This window comes from Lytechinus pictus, chromosome 13 (genome assembly GCF_037042905.1).
Source record: "Lytechinus pictus isolate F3 Inbred chromosome 13, Lp3.0, whole genome shotgun sequence".
Lineage (NCBI taxonomy): Eukaryota > Metazoa > Echinodermata > Echinoidea > Temnopleuroida > Toxopneustidae > Lytechinus > Lytechinus pictus.
The window spans coordinates 2,066,794-2,087,571 of NC_087257.1; the positions used below are offsets into that span (position 1 = coordinate 2,066,794).

At 35.1% G+C, this 20,778-nt stretch overlaps 1 protein-coding gene across 2 annotated transcripts in view; it reads left to right on the top strand.

The window, feature by feature from the left end:
• Positions 1-2,436: 2,436 nt before the first annotated feature.
• The window catches only part of LOC129274880 (serine-enriched protein-like), a 36,841-nt gene continuing 18,499 nt past the window's right edge, over positions 2,437-20,778 (top strand). The window contains exon 1 of one of the 2 annotated variants that reach the window (XM_064108436.1): positions 2,437-2,695. In XM_064108436.1, the coding sequence (XP_063964506.1) occupies positions 2,644-2,695 (52 nt within the window). In that variant the 5' untranslated portion in view covers positions 2,437-2,643. Of the gene's footprint in view, positions 2,696-16,093; positions 16,374-20,778 lie in introns of those variants that run through there. The other variant, XM_064108437.1, reaches the window with a different exon arrangement.

Sequence of the window (20,778 nt, forward strand, 5' to 3'; positions counted from 1 at the left end):
TTTTGGAATTTAACTGACAAATAATATTCATTTTGAATATCTATGCTTTTAAAGATAGTACAAATTTGACGTACGTTAATGTATAATGTAAAAGATAAAAATCTTATGCATGGAAAGTTTGAAATTTTGAACAAATGTTAACAGTTTAAATCTGTTTCTAAAACTCTTAACTAAAATAATCGACCGATCCATGCAGTAATCCAGATTGTATGAGATTCAAGATGACTAAGGTATGTTTTTATCTTTTTTTTGTGTTCACTTAGGAATATTTGAAGAAACTCTACCAAACAAAAATACCCTATTTTTATTTCATGCATTTTAAAATCGATTTTGATTACTCATTTTTAGATTGGTCATTTTGTTATATATCTTATTCCAGTTTAGCTCAGGATGGTATACGGCTTAAGTGCCAAAGAATAAGTTAACCCATACGGCAATTTGTTTTCATGAAATCACAAAAATTGTAGAGATTAACACAAAAAATGAAGATTTTGCGAAAACGGTCAAAAACTAATAACATGTTTTAAATTGCGACATCTCATGCGAGCAACTTCGGCATTTAAATGAGTATATTATCAGGAGCCAAACTTCCAAAGGAAAGAGACATTGGCGGGTCACCTATGGTTGGGGGCTCCACTCCAGGATCTATAAATAATGATACATGGCTCCTATGTCGATTTGAAAACGGCAAAAAGAATGAAGATTATTTCTTTCATATTGATGATGGTTAGCCTCGAGATAAATATCCGTAAAATCAATAAATCGCACAACACAAAATAACAAAATACCAAGGTTGAAGAAGGATGAAATATGGTGAGAGAAGAATCCTTTGTCAATGAAAAGAAGTGATTCTTAGCAGAGACGTTCATCTTGTTTACCGACTTCCTTCCTTATCAATTATTAATCTCGAGACATTCTCTCGGGAATGATTCATTGATATAAATCAATAAATCATTCGAGGGGCAAGTATTGCTACATTCGATACAAGCAATCGATAATAGTGTTCTGGAGATAAAGAAAGTCTAAACAAGTATTACATTCTCTTCATGTTGACTCGAAGGACGGAAAGTGGACTTACGAGATGCGAGTTAGATATCAACATTTCTGAATTGTCCCGAGCGACTCCATAATTATAGTTTGCAAAGGGAACCAATCCCTATCCCACAACCTTTATATTGCCTTTTATCATGGGAATTGTTTGGTTAACTATGTTTTTCGGAGGGGGGGGGGGGTGACTTCCAATTACCCCCACCATACACCTGATAGTACACCAGTATTCTATGTTAGGATACACCTTAATTGTTAAATCATAGAGCTACTACCATGGTTAAATCTTGTTTCGAATAGTTGGCATTGCTATCAATGAATGATTGATTTAGAAGATATAGGGAATATATAGGGGTATATGTCAGATCAATGACGTCATTACTCATAAGCACTATTCTGAGCTTGGGTTTGATTTTAAACCCTGGTCTAAAGATGTAGACTATTGCCAATTGTAACAGGTATATCTAACAATACAAGTTCGATTTGTCAGCTCGTGGGGCACTGAAATCATTCAAAATATAAATGACTGATTGACTGGGAATATGAAATTAGTTCTCTTCATCATCAAAACATGACGAAAGAGCCAAGTAAAGATAGGAAAACATAGTGTAAATACAATTCTGAAATTTTTGGATTCTCGTAATTTAATAAACAGAGTTAGACTACACTGTTCCTGCAGCAGAGTCTCGAGAACACCTGTAATCTTACCAGATTGCGTAATCTTACATTATATCATGTAAAATTACAGAAAATTGGTATTTGGTGTATGGAACCTTACAAATTTCCTTAAATAAACACCCTTTTCCCATTTTTAAACAGACCTGTTCTGTTAAATTGCAGAAAATTCATGTTTTATGAATTCACAGAATGATTCTGTAATTGCTTTCTGCCTAATCTTCTTTTTTTCTGTAAAATCAGTTTTTTTTTTAACAGTGTATGGCCTAAGTGAATAATGTGGACACGCAGGACAATGAGGACCATAGTGACGATTACTAGAGGAGAGAAATACATTAAAATGGGACTTCCCTTCCATTATACCCCCTCTACATTGTAAGTTTATAACGCCATAGAAATTTGAACCCGCATTTCTCCCTCTCCATTCTTTCCCGTTCTCAATAATAACATACATCCATTTTTAACCCATTTTTATTTTAGTCTATTACTATCACAATTTCGGTTATATATATTTGTCAAGAATAAGGTCCGTTGAGACAAGAAGAAGACGGGTATAATGAAGTTGTATGGTATACCCTAAAATCGATGTCTCTTACAGTGGATCTCAGTGCCGTAGGCGGTATATCACAGCCATTGTATTTATTTGCTAGGGAGGAATTACATTTTTGCCTGGGGCTAAGGGAGGTTCACCCTGGTATGTTAGTTGGAGAGATTATATAGTGGCCAGGTATCCAAGATCTAAGCTCCTTCACACTTCGACACAGCTCTCATTCTATCATAGAATCGTCTCCATGTTGATCGATTTAGAAAGTATTGAACGTTCTGATTAGCATTGTTTTATTATCAAGCCTTGACGATTAATCCACCTCTGACGAAAGCCCTTAAATTGGTATCTCAGTATAATAATAATGCATCAATCTCATGAATACACTTAAAAAAAGCCAGCTAATCAAGATGAAGCGAAGCCGAAGCTGTGAGTATTACCTCTGTTAAAATGTTGCCATTTCTTCGGGATTCTTTCATCTTTATTAACCATTGTTATCATCCTGATCATGATACACTGTATGAATAAATGTTGTCAAATTTGTCGATTAGATTAATATAGCTAAGAACATAGTAGGTTAAAATCTGTATAGCCACTAAGCATATTGATTGAACATGTTTAATGTAAATTACATTGGTGTCCCGGATTGGTGTTTCTTGCTTGATTGATGTTCAATTGAGAGAGGATCGAGTGGGGGCCAAGGAGTGAGGCAAGAAAGGGTTCATATTTGAACCATAGTGGTTGGTATGTAGGGTGCTCAAAATTGTAATTATGCACATGAAGGGTACGAGTAGCACAATATAAAACACCCTAATGGGGTGCGATGATTATGAACCATTGTAATAAATGTGCATATTTGAACCTCTCTTGAGTCAAGTATTATACACCTTAAAATGTAAAAAGTTGCACGAGCATTTCTTGGTGCTATAGGGATGATCTAAAATTTTGCACCTTACTCAACTTATGGTGCAAGATGACACCCACCAGTCTTTTATTCAGGATTTAAATTGCACCTTTATTTTTTAGTGTGTATACTCTCCCATAAAAGCCGATCTACAATACGTCAATAATTACAGAGGATATGCTTCTCGGACCCCTCCCCTTCTCTAGCAGTTCGCTACCCATGAATAGTTGAAAGGTGACCTCTGAATCGATAATGAGTTGATTGTATGCTAATTAGGAGCATCTTTCATGAAAAAAAATCGGTTTCATTTGTTCATAGCCAGTCAGAAATGAGGATTTCAGTAGCGTACATCGAAGGTTAAATGCCAAATTCGTCTACTGCCAACTCGCCCACTCACCACATGGTATACTTTCATTTAGTCTATTGCCATTCCGTCCATCAACATTTCATCTAATAACCATTTGGGCCAATAACCATTTGGTCCAATCATCACTTCATCTAATCACCATTTCGTCTATGACCATTCCGTCTCATAACGAGTTGGTCTAATATCCATTTCATTTTCATTCATTTTGAAAAATTAAAACGAAGTCCAACTAGACCAAATGGTGTATGGACTTAATGGCTATTGGACCAACTGGTTATTATACCAAATGGTGAGTGGACGAATTGGCAATTTGACCATGTGAATAGTGGACGAACCGATGGTAGACCAAACAGTAGACGAGTTGGCAAATGGACGAATCGGAATTAGACGAATTGGAAATAAACCATATCAAGCAGTCAGTATAGAAAACTGACTGTTACATGAAATTCTCCCCATGATCATGCATGGACCTGTATGATACAGCGACAAGCCAAGCACAATGTATCACGACATCGTGTATTAGTATAGGCCTGTAACATTCTGCATCTCTTGAAACTGTCGTTCTTGAAATTAAAATTATATCGGAGTCTTATCGTTTATATATGTTCCTTTCCGTCTTCATAGTATCTTTTTAAATCTCCATAGAATGCAGAATCAGACATATTTGAAGAAATAAACTTTAAGTCCTGATATATCCACGAGCGCAAGATCTTTGTTTTCTTAAATCCTGTATCGCCTTAAGAGTTGTTCTTTTGCACAAGGTTGGAGCTTATGACAAATCATTTACTTAGATTTTACGTAATTATTCTATCTAATCCTATCTCCGTTTGTATTTCTGCAAATACTACGCTTAGGACTGTTAAGACGAAAATTCACGATTTGAAAGATTTATCCGATCAACGCTTTCCAAATCAACTTTGCCTTTCTAGCTAGGATTTTGATTAATCTGCTTATTTTCTCTCACAAACTATTTGCAGTATTCTACATGTGTTTATAGATGGAATTTCAACAAATATCATGGACTTATAAATCCTTAAAAAAGGCTTATCCAGTTAGTTTTACCCGTTCTTGTGAAAGTGATTTCCATTTTGACTGCGGCTCTCTAGCGTTAGTGCAAAAGTAATACATCAGAGTTCGAAGGTTTGGCCATTTTGGATTAAAAAAAAAAAGTTTTGCTAGAAGTCGCATTTAAGAGCGCTTGTATTTTGTGCACCATCTTCATTCATATTGAGAAGAAGTATATCTATATGATTTGTATCATTGTCATGGGAGGTCATCCGATGAATTAAATTGCCGTCACTTTTGACACCTTGAAAGTCTGTCATTCTCTCCTCTAATGGGTAAGCAAAATAGTTCTTTGGGTACAACAGTACAATACAAAGAGTTTCTTGGTATATCCAGGGAGTTCTTGGTATATCTTAAGCCCCCTCCTTCTTGTTTATGATGTCTCATGCATGCAATAATCAATGTTATACATTTATAATTGCTTTTTCCTTTTTAATATCACAGGCCTAGAAGTGTTTTAGATCAAATGGCTAGATCGCCTTATTTGTAAATACTAGGTGGAAGTTTCTTAAAACTTTTCGTACGTTAAAGGTGACTTTAGGCACAAGTGGTGACTATTATAATGGACCTATATCTTTTTTGTAGGTGACTTGGCATATAATAAATTCCATTCGTAAGTAAAATAACGAACGGCTAATGAAACATCCGTGTTTTTTTCTCTCAACAATTTACTCCCATGAAAACTGATGTTCAAATTGTAACTCATTCAACAACGTGAACTCAGGAACACATCTTTTCTTTCATTTTAAGCGCATGGAGACAGAGTTATCTTGGTTATAAGTTACGTTATGTGATATACGCTGTATTTAAATTGACTGTTTTATCATTATTGTTGTTATCATTACCATTATAGGAATGATATATGCTATACTCACGAAACCAGCCGGTCAGTGGGAGGTCATTGTAAACAAACTTACTAGTAATAGATCTGGGCCCCGTTGCATAAAAGTTACCATTTTTAATGGTAACTTTTCCATCCAATGGTAGGTTCCATTGAATCCTTTATTTTGATTGGCTGTTGATCAGCGTTACCGTGGTAGTTACCATTAGATGATGTTTCGCGGGGGTGACTATTGTAGACAACGATCGAGGCATAATAATGCTTTCCAGGACAACACTGTCCGGTTAACCGCGTTCCCAAACCGTATCAAATCACTCATGATGATTGCATAATGATTGCCTTATTTGAAATGTTTTTTCTTACCAGCCCTAGCTTCTTACGGGTCTTAATAGTCTCTTTAGATTAATGAACTAGAATAATTATCTATTTAAACTTATGTTACGGACCGTGACCCGGCCCCTTATTTCATTCATTTCATGCACATATACCGTATATATACTTACGATTATAGTTCTTTAGAACATAACCATAAAAGGTACATTTTAAGCTTGTTTTGTTTTGTTTCGTATTGTTTATCAGGATCTTAATCAGTTAATAGGACTATTCTTTTCTGTTTTTGCTCTGTTCAAGGAAATTCTCCTTTCAAAATATTTAGAGAGTCGGCGTCGATCGAGGTATTTTCTCCAATCTCAGCTTGAATGCCGCTGCTTAGGCCTACTTCAACTAAATGTGCCAAATTTTCCAATGCGAATGAAAACATTCAAACTAATACTTTTATTTTTATCTTACTTTTATTTATTTATTGACCTTTTCTTTCAAAAGACTTGGTTATGTCGGTTGAAGCTAATTTGGTCTGCTTTACAAAGGATCCATACCGTATGTACACATGAATATACTGTCGAAGTTTGTGTAAAACTTGACGGTGTTGAATCGAATTTATTACGTAGTGATGTGGATTTATCATAGAATTTGGCCAACTTAATCGTTCACCGAGTAAACAGAGGGCAGCATAGCTTGAAGAACTTGATCTATGGATATTGGCCACGACAATTATACATAGATTACAAGAATTCTCATTAAATTGTATTGATATTTTCTTTTATTAGTCTATAAAATTAAAGGGGAAATCATTTTTCAAAGCAGGATCATAATGGGCATACCCTTAAACTAACCATTTTTTAAAGAGATAAAATCAATTTCAAGGCTCGTTCAGACGTGGGTTCCTATATGGTCGGAGTAAAACTGCAGATGCATTAATTAGAATTCAAAATATCATTTTATATATCACGACCCAAAAGTCGGAAGAAGGGTCGGAGGAAATCCAGTCCGAGGCAGGGTCAGAGTAGTGCCCATCGGGACAGAGTTACTGCGACCTACCCCCGACATGCCCGACCAAGATATTCCTGATAGGAGGTAGGAGCATCTTGGTAGGAGGAAGGTCAGACTGTCATTCATATGTTGACTGCCCGTGAAAACATGGTCCATCAATTGGAATGAACCAGCCAAGTTTTGCATCACTTTGTGAGATGTGATTTGTCTTGTTGCAAAATAAAGCGAATTAATAATCTGTTGAAATTTCAGACAACTTGATTTGTTATACGAGCACTTATAGACAAGGCCTATGTGAACATACAGTCTACATGGTCTAAGAAAAACAAAAAACAGGGTGCGTTTGACACTGTTTGATTGGAAGATTCCATCTTTAATTTTGGCGAAGCAGGAATATCAAATTCATTGAAAATATGTCCTGTCTTGTCTTTTGTTGGATTGTGGATTCCCTGTCTTCAGTCTTGCGTCAGCTCTACATCTCGAAACCACCTGACCATGAAGAGGAAGAGTAAATATTTCGATAAACCACTAGACCGCCCATAGGGATAGATCGATAGACCAAGCGCCAGGTATCCCTATTCAACACGTCATCCAAAGCCTACTTGAACCAAACCCTAGGTTTATGCAAGGTCTCGACGGAGTGAGTTGATGGTGATCTTGTGGAATCACGGGATTGGACTCTGTATCCCAAACATCTACAGTCAATTGTTCTTGTAAAACAGCAATGCTGATTGGGTGATCATGGGTATAACCGCGCATGTGATTGGCCAAAAGTTTAATGTTTACATAGCCCTAGCAACATTATCGTTGGGTGAAATTTTAAGTGATGGAGAGGGGGAGACAAAAATTCCGAAATAATTTTCTGGAGAGCTATATTGTTGTATGATCAATATGTAGACTGAATATCAGCCCTTGCTATCATACCTTTGTTGTGGCCCAGTGGATTAGTCTTCGGACTTTGAAACAGAGGGTCGTGGGTTCGAATCCCAGCCATGGCGTAATTTCCTTCAGCAATAAACTGATCCACAGTGTGCTGCACTCAACCCAGGTGAGGTAAATCGGTACCGGTAGGAAATAATTCCTTAAAAAGCTGTGTGCGCTATGAACGCCTAGCTTAGCCGGGTAATATAGGAGCGCCTTGAGCACCTAACAAGGTGGATATGTGCGCAATATAAATACCCTATATTATTATTATTATCATTATTATTATTATCATTATTATTATTATCATTATTATTATTATCATGTTTATGGCAATATATGACTTAGATTCTTGTAAGAAATATGCACTATTAAACTGAGTCATCTGTCTTCCGTCATTTAGCAGAATAAATCTGCTTCGATCCTTTGTTTGACGGACCCCCTGTCATTATATACATATATATATATATATATATTGTAAAGAAATAGATGAAGAGAACAATGGTAGGCGGTTCCCCAGAGCTATCTACCCATTTGGAAAAATTGGTGATGCCTAAAAAATGTCTCTGCCGGGAATCGAACCCGGGCCCCCAGCTTTGAACGCCGGTGCCTTAACCACTAGACCACAGAGACGGGTTAGTGGCTTGGGCGACCATTGTTTCTTTACAATATTTCTTTACAATATTTTAATAAAAGAGTTGCCAAAGCTGTTGTACATGTATAACTTTACACATAGATATATATATATTTACAGACATGAAAGTGTAATTGGTGTGCTTACTCTCTCAGATAAATAGATTCAAATTTGTACATTAACACTAACAGATGTCCCACTTCAATAGTTAAAGGTACAACTTTGCTTATTTTCAGGGGTAAAACGTTGCAGCTTAAGGTGCAAAGTAGGAGCAGAGTAGCATCTTTAAACTGTTCAAGCAGATTCCATTAAGTTGGTCTACAAACTTCATAATATCAAAATAAACATATTAAAGGAGCAAAGTTAAACCTAGTTTTGAAAAGGGTATGTTTTATTTGTATATCGTGTGCAAGGCCCTATAGGCCTATTGGCAAATATGGACCAATCCAGAGCTAGAGACTGTCAAACATCTCTCTGTCTGATTAAAAATGATTTGCTTTGCAAGTTATAACTACTTGGTTTACTCGGCATGGACCTACATGGTTTACTGAAATGCTTGTGGTTCAAAACAAATTCTGAAACATATTCTCCGAATCGTTGACCCACTTTCCCAAAACTGTCAGTGACGTAATCGATAGATCCTTGACTATTAACATCATGTGGCCTCAGTCATCTTTTCTCTCACAATTCCTTATACTTGAATCACTTCAATATCGATTAGCTGAGATGCATTTTGCGGAATGTAACCAGGTTGTTGATTAAAGGGCTTGTGATTCGAATCCCTCCTTGGCGCTGCAGAGCCCCATGATAAGGTATTGTTCGGTTGTCCAAACTCCGGACTATATATATCTATCCATATACTTGTGTAACGTTTTGTATGTAGGCCTATAGCCTATGACGATTATTTTGTAAGATCACTTCGAGGAAATAATTGTTTATAGACATTGAGCCTGCTGATTTGAATCTTCAACCATGGTAGTAATTTGCATTTTCTGTTTCCAAGCAATGGCATTTCTCCTAATTTGCAAACGATCTAAATCAATACGCATGTGTATATCTCCCCTTATGTATTTATCTTCCGGCCTCGCCCCCCTCTCCCCCCTCATTTTCCCCATGTTCCCCACAATTTCTATCTCCCCCTCCAACTACCCCTCCCCTCTTTATCTTTCCATCTCTCTCCCTGCATTAACCCCGCACTCCCTTCCATCCACATACCCCATATAACGAACAGCGCATTGCCATCAATATTGATTTTTAATCGGTTTAGAAGGCAGAAATTCATTCTCATTTTAAATGGTCTTACGCTCATTGTCAGGTGATTGGGGGAGAGTAAATTGTTTTGGTGGCGATACAATACAAGACGAGCTACCTGCAATGGTATTCATTTTCAAAATCGATATCAGAAAAGGGAAAGGCCGATATTAGGTATTTGGTAGAGAGCAATAGAAACTGACATTTGCCAATGCAATATAATCGAAACACATTGGGAAGATAATGATTCAGTTAACTGCGTTGACCTGCTTCGTGAGATGAAGTTTTCGTCATTGACTTATTTTCTTTGGAATGTTGATCGTATGATTGAAATAACGAGTATTAAGATATGCCTGGTTACAGGGACACATGGAGAATGAGACGAAGAGAGAGGAGTGCAAACGGTAAGCCATTTTAACAACTATTTGGGAATTCTAGTATCTATTCCGTGTATTTCACCAAATGAAAAAAAAAAAAACTTGAAGTGTGTCTCCAGCGATTTAGAACTCAAAGAAGAAATTCAGCTCGAATTCAAAGTACAAAAAACTATATCGACTTTCTTTTAGCATGGACATATTGAGTGGTAGTAGGTCCATGCTTTTGGCAAGTGCATGCTAGAGAATTCATCTCAGATAATCGAGCATGTAATCACCAGTTCGTCTATGACAATTTCGTCTCATAACCAGTTGGTCTAATATTCGTTTTCATTTATTTCGCTTAATTAACGCTGTGTCTAATTGGACCAAATGGTATAGGGACTAAAAAGCTATTGGACCAACTGGTTATTAGACGAAATAGTGAGTGGACGAAATGGCAATTAGACCATGTGGATATTGGACGAACTGAGTGTAGACTAAATGATAGTAGACGAGTTGGCAATTGGATGAATTGGCATTGGACCAAATGGAAATAAACAATAATAATATGATAATCAAACATGGTCACAAAAGACACGTTCATAAAGCTGAATTTATTTTTGGTATCATATTTGAAGCTTCCTTTGTCGCAAACTATGATGGTCTGGTGCATAGATAGAAATCAAGCGTAGCGATGTTTCCTCTGTTACCATGGATACATAACTTTATATTCTACAATGTGTAGTATCTGAGGTGATCAAGTAGCAGAGGAATATTTACAAATATTTTATCTTTATATTGATCTAATCTGATCAGTAGAGAGATCTGATAACAATCAACCACTATAGATGTAATCACAGATATGTTTGCTCGCTGAATTTAATGAATGCTTATATGAAAAGTTATGATTCAAATGCTTTAAGATATTGAAGCTTTGCAGGTCAGTTTCATTAACGTCACAATGAAATGGAGTCATGGTTCATGAACCTTGTTGTCATTGTGTTCTGATAAGATATTTATGTCTAATTGTGGCTCACTTCAGACATTATGATACCCCGCTATTACTCTAGAGCTCTGTCTATAATTGTTCATAATATTGTATTCCACATTGAAAGGGACTCTTTACTTACAACACACATATCACACAATATAAATGTTTTTGTTTATTCCAAATGGCGATATTTATTAGAAATGCTGTATTACGTTATAGGGCAAACTGGGGATATTTTCCATAAATGGTTTTGACCTTTATGGGGTTTTTAGAACCAAAGTAGTACTAACATTTTAAACGATTTTACCATATTCAGAGAATTATCATGTATTTTCAGATGTACTTTGAAAATACTTTGAAAATGTACTTTTCAATCATGTCAATGCAACTTGTTTAGTATCCGTTTTAAAATGTACATCACTTTAGCATATACTCCCTTAAAAATATCAAATAAGACACCGGAATGTCTCTCATTTGCCCCGTTGCATTGATTTGTTTTACAAGAAAGCTTTCTTTAAAAAAAGGTTGTAAAAATGTGGCCTTAATTTCCCGGAAGGACTCGTATCAAATACAAATGTATTAATACTGTTATTAGAGTTTTAGATAAGTCTATTTTTGTGAGACGAGGTCCAGACACCATTATAGCATATATCATGACTATGCTTATCTGTATATATTTTGCACAAAAGAAATACTTATTATTTAGAACCTTTAGTTTTTTTTTATCGGATTGACAAGACAACACCGAGAATATAAAATTCGGAGAGATATGAAAAGAAAATATATAATAAAGGATAAGTAATCCAGGGGCCGCTGTGTTCTGAGAACAACCCACGTCATATTGCCCTAGGCTAAGTTTATAAGGATTGAAAATATCGACTTGTTTTACGGGTTTACGTGAGTATCCGACTCAGTAGGGTGATCATGATGTCTGGCACTAAAATGAGGGAAAGATCGATCTCCAGTGCCCGAATAGCACGGATAGTCAAATTAATTGGGTTTGTTGATAATCCATACTAAACTATTTTGGCGTCTTTCTGGACCCACAAGCCAAGATGTAACCAATGACACATTGTAAAAACGCTGTTTAAGAGCTTTTAAAGGACAAGTCCACCTCAACAAAAAGTTGATGTGAATAAAAAGAGAAAAATCCAACAAGCATATAACACTGAAAATTTCATCAAAATCGGATGTAAAAGAAGAAAGTTATGACATTTTAAAGTTTTGCTTAATTTCACAAAACTGTTATATGCACATCCTGGTCAAATAAGGAGACTGATGACGTCATCCACTCACTATTTCTTTTGTATTTTATTATATGAAATATGAAATATTCAAATTTTCTCCATATTATCAAGTGAAACTGATTAATTCCTCCCTGAACATGTGGAATTAGCATTGTTTAATACTATATGGTTCAGTCAAGTTGGTCCTTATGGTCAAATCTGTAAAAAATGAAATATTGTGTAATTCAAACAATAAAAAACAAAAGACATAGTGAGTGATGGACATCATCGACTGTCTCATTTGCATGTCACTGAGTTGTGCATATCACTGTTTTGTAAAAATAAGCGAAACTTTAAAATGCCATAACTTTATTATTTTACATCCAATCTTGATGAAATTTTCAATGTTTTGCTAGTTTGAATTTTCTCCATTTATTCAAGTCAACATTTTGCTGGGATCGACTTGACCTTGAAGCACGTTGTTTAAGCCCGTCGCTCTACAACTCTTGTTTACAGTTTTAACAGGTTTTTTTTTAAAGTTTCAAACAGGTTGTTTAGAAATGTCAAACATTTTTTTTTAAGTCTAAACAATTATTGTTTAAAAGTTTCTGGATGTGAATATACGGGTCGGGGGTCTGATCAGAGACCGCTGCTTTCTCTGTGCGGGATACCTGATGAAAACTCTGTTTATCATGTTTATAGGATGAATTTTTGCTATCTAAGTTTAAAATGATCAATACATGTTATGCATACATTTAATCTTCTTGAACGTCTATCTGCACATCTCCGTGTATATCTTATTAAAAAAACCTTCACGCGCTTTTAAGAAGAAAATTTTCAATGTTCAGAGATTTTCTAACAAAAATTGGACAGCAAAGGTTTCCATTTTCATGTTCCCTATATTTTATTATCGAGTTGACTGATGGCCCTCACATTTACGTTATATGTGTTTGTATAAATGTGTTTTAATAAGCAGCCAAGTAGCGTGATGTGTAAGAGATACTACTATCATAACTATGATCTGCTAAATATAACCATAATAACAAAGAAAAGATTGACGATTTGACGAGATAAAGACAATTTTTTATCATCTCCATTTTAAAGAGGGGTTTGTTACCTAGATTGCATTTTACAAGGTTACCTTTATATAACTGTTAGTAAAGTCTTTCTTGGGTTCCAAGTACCTCCCCCATTTGTGGTTGGCTTGCTATCGATTACTTTGATCGATATCTGACTGTCTGGTATGTTTAGATAGGTTGATGTTTAAGAAGTCGCCAAAGAGATTTACTTCTTTTTGTCTGATGTGACCATTGACCATGATATGTTATAAATCCTCTCTCTTATTACTTTCGCTGACGATGTCATTCAACAAGTTGTTAAAGGTAAAGTCCACCTTAGAGAAATGTTTATTTCAATCAATAGAGAAAAATCAGACAAGCATAATGGTGAAAATTTCATTAAAATTTGATGTAAAATAAGAAAGTTATGACATTTTAAAGTTTCGCTTATTTTTCACACAATAGTTATATGCACAATTTAGTCACATGCAAATGAGAGAATCAATGATGTCTCTCACTCACTATTTATTTTGTTTTTTATTGTTTGAATTATACAATATTTCAATTTTTACAGATTTGACAATGAGAACCAACTTGATCTAACCATAAAATGTCAAACGATGGTAATTCCACATGTTCAGGGAGAAATGAAACTTTGTTTCAATGGACAATGAGGAGAAAATTTGAATATATCATACAATAAAATACAAAAGAAATAGTGAGTGAGTGATTTCATCAGTTACCTCATTGCATACCACCGGGATACGCATATAACTGTTTTGTGAAATTAAGCGAAACTTAAATATGTCATAACTTTCTTATTTTACATCCGATTTTGATGAATTTTAGTGTTATGCCTGTTGGATTTTTCTCTTTTTAATCAAATCAACTTTTCGTTGGGATGGACTTGTTCTTTAAAAAAGCGTTCAGTTTGTCTATTAAAGGGATGCTCCGGGCTGAAAATAGTTATATCTAAAAAAATAGAGTAAAATTCATAGAGCAAAATGCCAAAAGTTTCATCGAAATCTGATAACAAATGGCAGAGTTATGGAATTTTAAAGTTTAGCAATATATTGTAAAAACATGTATATGCACATCGTCATGAATATTCATTAGATTGGCTGATAATCTCACATATGTATGTTATTTTCCATTTTGTCATGCATGTGTGAACGATACGTCTCCCTTGTAATGAAATAAGTTGCAGCAATAAATATCTAATGCACTTAATCAGTTGTTATTCCAATATTTTTGGTTCTTGACGAAAACAAAATGAATAAACCCAATTTCTTATTATCAAATACAAAAGAACAAGTGGGGATATGACATCATCGGTTTGCTCATTGAATATTCATGAAGGCATGCCTCGAACTGTTTCACCAGAATATTGCAAATCTGTCAAATGTCAAAATTTTGCTTTTCCTTGTCTGATTTTGATCACTTCTTCAGTGTTTTGTTTGTCTGATTTTTTTCTTAATCTGTTCAAATCATACTATTTTCAGCCTTGAGTACCCCTTTAAGCGCAAATCTCTTCACCACCCATGGTCTAGACAGCATGTGGAAGTCATTTGTGATTAAATCGAAGTCATTTTTCGGTTTTTAAGAGGAAATGTAGATCACAATTACGCTTGTTCTTGTTAATGAGATTTTGCAAAAGATATAGAAAAATTATCAAAAGTAATTATGATGATCAAAATAAAGAATGTGAGATGAAGAGGAGAGGTTCTAGCGTAGCCCTATATACATGTATCTTGATACTTACCCCTTAAAAACATCTTCTAGATAATCGCCACTCTTCTGATACAATACCCCCTTGGTCAACCTCCCATGAGGACATCAACCGTGATGACCCCCCAAAATGATTATCCTCATAGCTTAAAGGGATGGTCCAGGCTGAAGATATTTATATGTCAATAAATAGAGTAAAATTCAGAAATGCTGAAATATTTGATCAAAATCGGATAACAAATAATAAACTTATTGAATTTTAAAAAATTGCATTATTCCGGTGAAACAGTCTTTATGAATATTCATTAGGTGGTCTGATGATGTCATATCCCCACTTGTTCGTTTGTATTTTATTATATGAAATTAGGTTTATTCAAAAAAATATACCAAGAACTAAAACAATTGGATTGACAACTGATTAAGTGCATTAGTTATTTATTGCTGCAACTTATTTCATCATAATGGAGACACATTACATGCATTATTTACGCATGCATGTATGAAATAATGAAACATTTATGATTTCATGTAATAACATAAGAAAAAGGAAAGTGGGGATGTGACACCATCAGCACATCTAATGAATATTCATGATGATGTGCACACAATCCCCCCAAAATAACAAAAAAATATTGATAAACTTAAATTCAATAACTTCGTTATTTGTTATCCGATTTTGATGAAACTTTCAGCATTTTGCTCTGTGAATTTTACTCTATTTTTTTAGGTATAAATATTTTCAGCCCGGACCATCCCTTTAAAATGCATTGTTTTAAACCAATAAATCTAGGAACCCAGTGGTCTTTAGGTGTAGCAAATATTGGGCTTGTAATCATTTCCACCCAGAAGTACGTTTCTGTGAAAAGTTTTCCTTTTCTTTGTTGTCCGCTTTAGGATGAAGATGGCGAGTCGTTTTCAGCTAAATCTAATTTTGAGGAAAATAGATTCTTGGGTGGGATTAACGCTCAAGGCACACAGACTGACTTGCGAACTAGCAAACATTTTGTTTTTGTGAACTGCAGGAGTGGCTTTTTAATCTCTATGAGAAGGCAATGTTTGTTGGCACTCAACAACATCGTCTTGGAAGCTCAGTGGTTTTACTTCTACTGAAGATAATCCTTGCTTTCATGATAATCCATCGTACTCGTGACTGACCAGACGACGTGCTGTCTTCTTTCACCCGAAGCCAGATGACTTCTAATGAAACGTAAATACATGTTAATACACGTTTACGGTATTAGATGTAAGAAGGAACGATTCTCCGTCATTCGAGGATGAATGATATTCCACATCACGTTGTCTCATTTCTGGAAGGCTTTACTTTGCTTCCTGTTTTCTACAGTCACACAAGAGCAATCGATTCCAAACCGACCGATAATATTTCACTGGTTATCGACGTATTACAGCTTTGATTGGTCTGAGTCGGGTTCGTTGATGTAAGTGTTGTAGTATATACCTGGAGGGTGTTTGAAGTGATTGTATTGTTCATCACGACGCAGTTCAATGGGATAATGATTTTGGATTGGTTTGAAAGGAAGTACAAGTTCAGGATTCACTGAGCTGAAAATGATTTAATTAACTGTTTATTGTTCATAGTATTATATACACAAAGAATACATCGAAAAAGGAAACGAACAATTAAAGTAGGAAAGGAGAAGAAGGAGAAGACAGAGACGAAGAATGAGAAGAAAAATAAGAAAACAAGAACAGAACAGAAAAAAGAAGAAGAGGGGAAGGAGAAAGAAGAAGAAGATAGAAGGAGGAAGAATAGAAGGAAGATAAGTTCTAAGAGAAGGGGTAAGAAGGCGAGTCAGAGTATCAGGAAGAGAAAAAGACGAGATGGAGCGATGAGAAAGAAATTGAAAATCATCAACCTTTGATATGTACATGATTGTTTTTGTTTCAGTGATTTCATTATTTTCAGACTCTAAGAACTCATTTGTCAAGTTCGTCTGCTGAAAGTTTTTGACGTATAAAAGGGAAACAAATTTTTTTTCGCAGATATTGTCATATCTTACACTGGATTATTTTTAACCTCATCCAACTGTAAACCCAGATGTAAATCACAATTGTCATGATTGTTCACGGTAAGATTAACATTGCTCACATCAGGCATACATGTGATGAATTAGATGTGATTTTGGGTGCAAAATGAAACTGCATCTGTAGTCGATGAGATTAGCTCGATGAGATTATTTCAATTCATGTTATCCATGTTAGCATGCACATTCTAAAGTTTTGACTACATTTCCGTGAGGTTTCCTTTAAGAAACGTCGGAAAATGTATCCAATTTCCGTTCGTATTTCTTTATAGATCATTGCCACATTCTTTGGAAAATCAGTGTGGCGATGGTACACTGAATACCATGGTGTTAAGATTATATCACCAGAGATAGCCAATCACTGGACAGTTTACACCAATGAAAATTAAACTTCAAAGTGTTAATTCAACATCCATATGTGCCCTTTATGTAGTCTTTGTTGGTATAATGGTTTGATTCCATGGTGTGTTTTAAAACCCAAAGATGTGGTCATCTCAAAACACTGATTAGTTTATAATGGATGAATTAATGCATTTATTTATTAGAACATTACTGTTTTGTTCGGAACAAAAATACAAAGTAGTGCAAAAAAAAAATCAATTTGAGGAACGTAAGCAAATATAAGCAAAAATATAACAACAGTATTTCATCAAAACTTAGGTCTAATTTTAGTAAATATCTCATGACATAAATAATAGAAAAAAGGGTTAAGCATGCAGGGGAGAAAGAGAGCATGTGTATATGAGAGAGGGAGAGAGAGAGAGAGGGGGGGGGGGTGGGGGTGGCGAAGGAGGATGAAGAGAGTCATATGGAGAAAACATACGAAAACAAAATATATCGTCAATCATGATTCAATATTACATTGAAACATAGGTCAAGTTAAATAACCGTATGGCTCATATGCTATCTTGATTTTATAGTCTTATTAAGTCAGTTATTGTAATAACATTGTAAAGTTCAATCTTGATTAAGTAAAAATGTTTAAAAAAATGTATAAAGAGTTAAACCTGGAAACAAGATAGAAATATACAAGATTAGTATGAGCATGGACAATAGGTCCATGGTATGAGATATTTATAATATATACAGATAACCATCGAGATCGATATACATAATATTGTAGAGAATGGAAAAGGAAAGAAAATGAGAGAATGAGAAGGAGAAATTAGTGTTTGGAGAGAAAAGGGAGAACAGAAAATGATGTCCTTTTCTTTTCCAGTTTCAATCACTAAATTGGTAGTAGGCATAATTTGAAAGGGATTGTGAAATACAAAAGTATTGTATGCTCTTTCGGAGGAACGTACAGACCTACTGATAACATGGATAAAACTTTCGAATGTTCTCGCAGTATGTTAACATTTCTCTACAACATCCCATACATAGTCTGTGTCATTGTTTAACTACATAACCATGCAACCAAGAATCGTTTGATGACTCTATAATTAACAGTTTGTTCCCATTCAACACAATCGTGGTTGCCAGAATTAACTTCTCACTTTTCTTCAATCCCTGGCTGGTATGTAAAAGGGTATGAATAGACTTGGTAAATAGATTGTTGGGACTGTGGATTATTTTACTCTATTGTACGGGGGCGAAACTGTGAATTGGAATACTTCCCTCACACAAAAGGCGACGGAACTCTTGTAAGAAAATCGAGGGCCAAGGAGGCAAAATAGACGGTACCAAGTGTACACGTGCATACTTGTTTTGTGCTCAAGTTTCTGAGATAGAATTCTAAGAGGTTCTTCACAAGTTTTGAATCTCTTATTTTTTGGGGGAAGTATTTGGTTTATTCAAGGTTTTACATGCAAAGATTTATAGTTTTCTTCCAAGAAGGGAAAGAGGGGACGAATCTTATGATAGAAGGCTTGTCATTGGTATCAGAATTGCGCAGTTATTTGATTAAAAACAAACAAATACAGAACAACAAGAAAACAAAAAACACACGTTCGTAGATAGGAACGGAAAGAGGGGGTATTGGAAGAGGTGACAGAAAGACAAAAAGAGAATGAGTTATAGTTATGAAATAAGTATTAAGTGAAAGATTTACAAATATGGGACAGCCAATCGTGAGGAACTCCAGAAAACCGATAGTATACCTGCTATTGGAAACAATGCAATGACTTAGATCGGTCAATAGTCTGTATACCATAAACCTCGGCTCATGAGAGGAAACAAAATGAGAAGATTGAGAAAGAAGAAGAAAAAAATCTTCAATCTGACATGAAGTGAGAACAATACGTAAGTGGCACAATCTTTTGATGTCCGATGTCCCATTGACGTATGCCTACCACCAATCACCCAGATCAATATTTTTACATTGTGGGACCCTATTGAAGAACATCACCAAACAATGCTTTTATGAATGGGGTAACATCTTTTGTATTGCAAGTGACAGTTACTCCCATGTCATTGTACGCATGCGCGGATCTCCTCTGCAATGATGGAAACAGAGTTTCAGGGATGAAACCGAAATGTTTGCGGTGTCAAACACAGAGCATACTCAGTGAGGATTGTATATCGTGGCGGATACATCTTAGTAGGCATGGTAGGAGGAAAGTTGCTTCATATCTACCACAAACAGTCATACACAACTGAGCAACGAAGTTCCTTGCTATTTTGTGATGATTAAAGCATGATTCGTGATCAGTTTTAAGATTATCCTTCGATTTTAATATTCTGTCCTTCAACATTTTGGAATCTCCAATCAGCATGATTGATATTTAATAACCCAACTTCTGAGGAACATTATCGACGCACAACCATGATGACAGTGCTATCTCATTGATCTACCTATAATCACCTTTTTTAAAACTCACTTGGCTGATGTTGGTGCAATGTTTACGAAAACTACAAGGAAACTTCTTTCAAAACCCAAGACCAAACTTGCTTTTCGAGGTAAGACAGCACCTTGTAATTTCTCCAAGATAAAGGAATTTGACAATATTATATTTCTAAAACTGTGTATTGTCCCGTAGATAGAAGTGTTACTTAAAGTGAGTGTCTCCAAAGTAAAAAGAATCTTAACAGCTTAAGACAATTTAAAAGTACGCATTAAGTACCAAGAGTGAGTTTTGGACTTAGGAATCAAAAAATTTCATCGAAAAATTTGTCGTTGTCATCGTTTATACATGCTTCAAACGTATACATGTGGTTTGTTTCGTAGTTTTGGCTTAAATTTACTGTTATAAGGAGAATTATCATAATTTTCATTTGTTCATTCTAATTATTATAATTTTATGTATTCGAATTTTCATTTTCATTTTTAATAATAATAGGTATATTTATTCATCTGTTCACTTAATTCTTCATTTGTATATTTTACATTCAATTTGTATACCTATATACTGTTATTATCATTCTATGGAATTATCGTTATTCCATGAACAAAGATAGATTTGCCTTTGCACTGTTGCTGAACAAAAATGATATAAACTTTTTTTTTTATTGCAGAAGCTCTCATTGTGTGTGTCCAATTTTTGTCAAGTTTAAAACGCGTAGAAAAGGGTGATCGACAATCATGACAAGACTAAACTAGATATTAACGAATCAGAAATGCGGGTTTAATGCGTGCAATTCTAACATTTTTTATTTTGATTTTACACGAAAACGATTAAAAATGACAGTGGCAATCTGCCAGTGTCATAAAGTATTGTGTCATTCAATCATGTTAAACATGTTCGTTGTGAGAAATTTTATACGGACAATAGCTGTCCATGCGATCACTACCACCATTACTATTCATTGTTCTCCACTCAATAGGATAAATCGAACTCATTTCCCCCTTAAAGGGATGGTC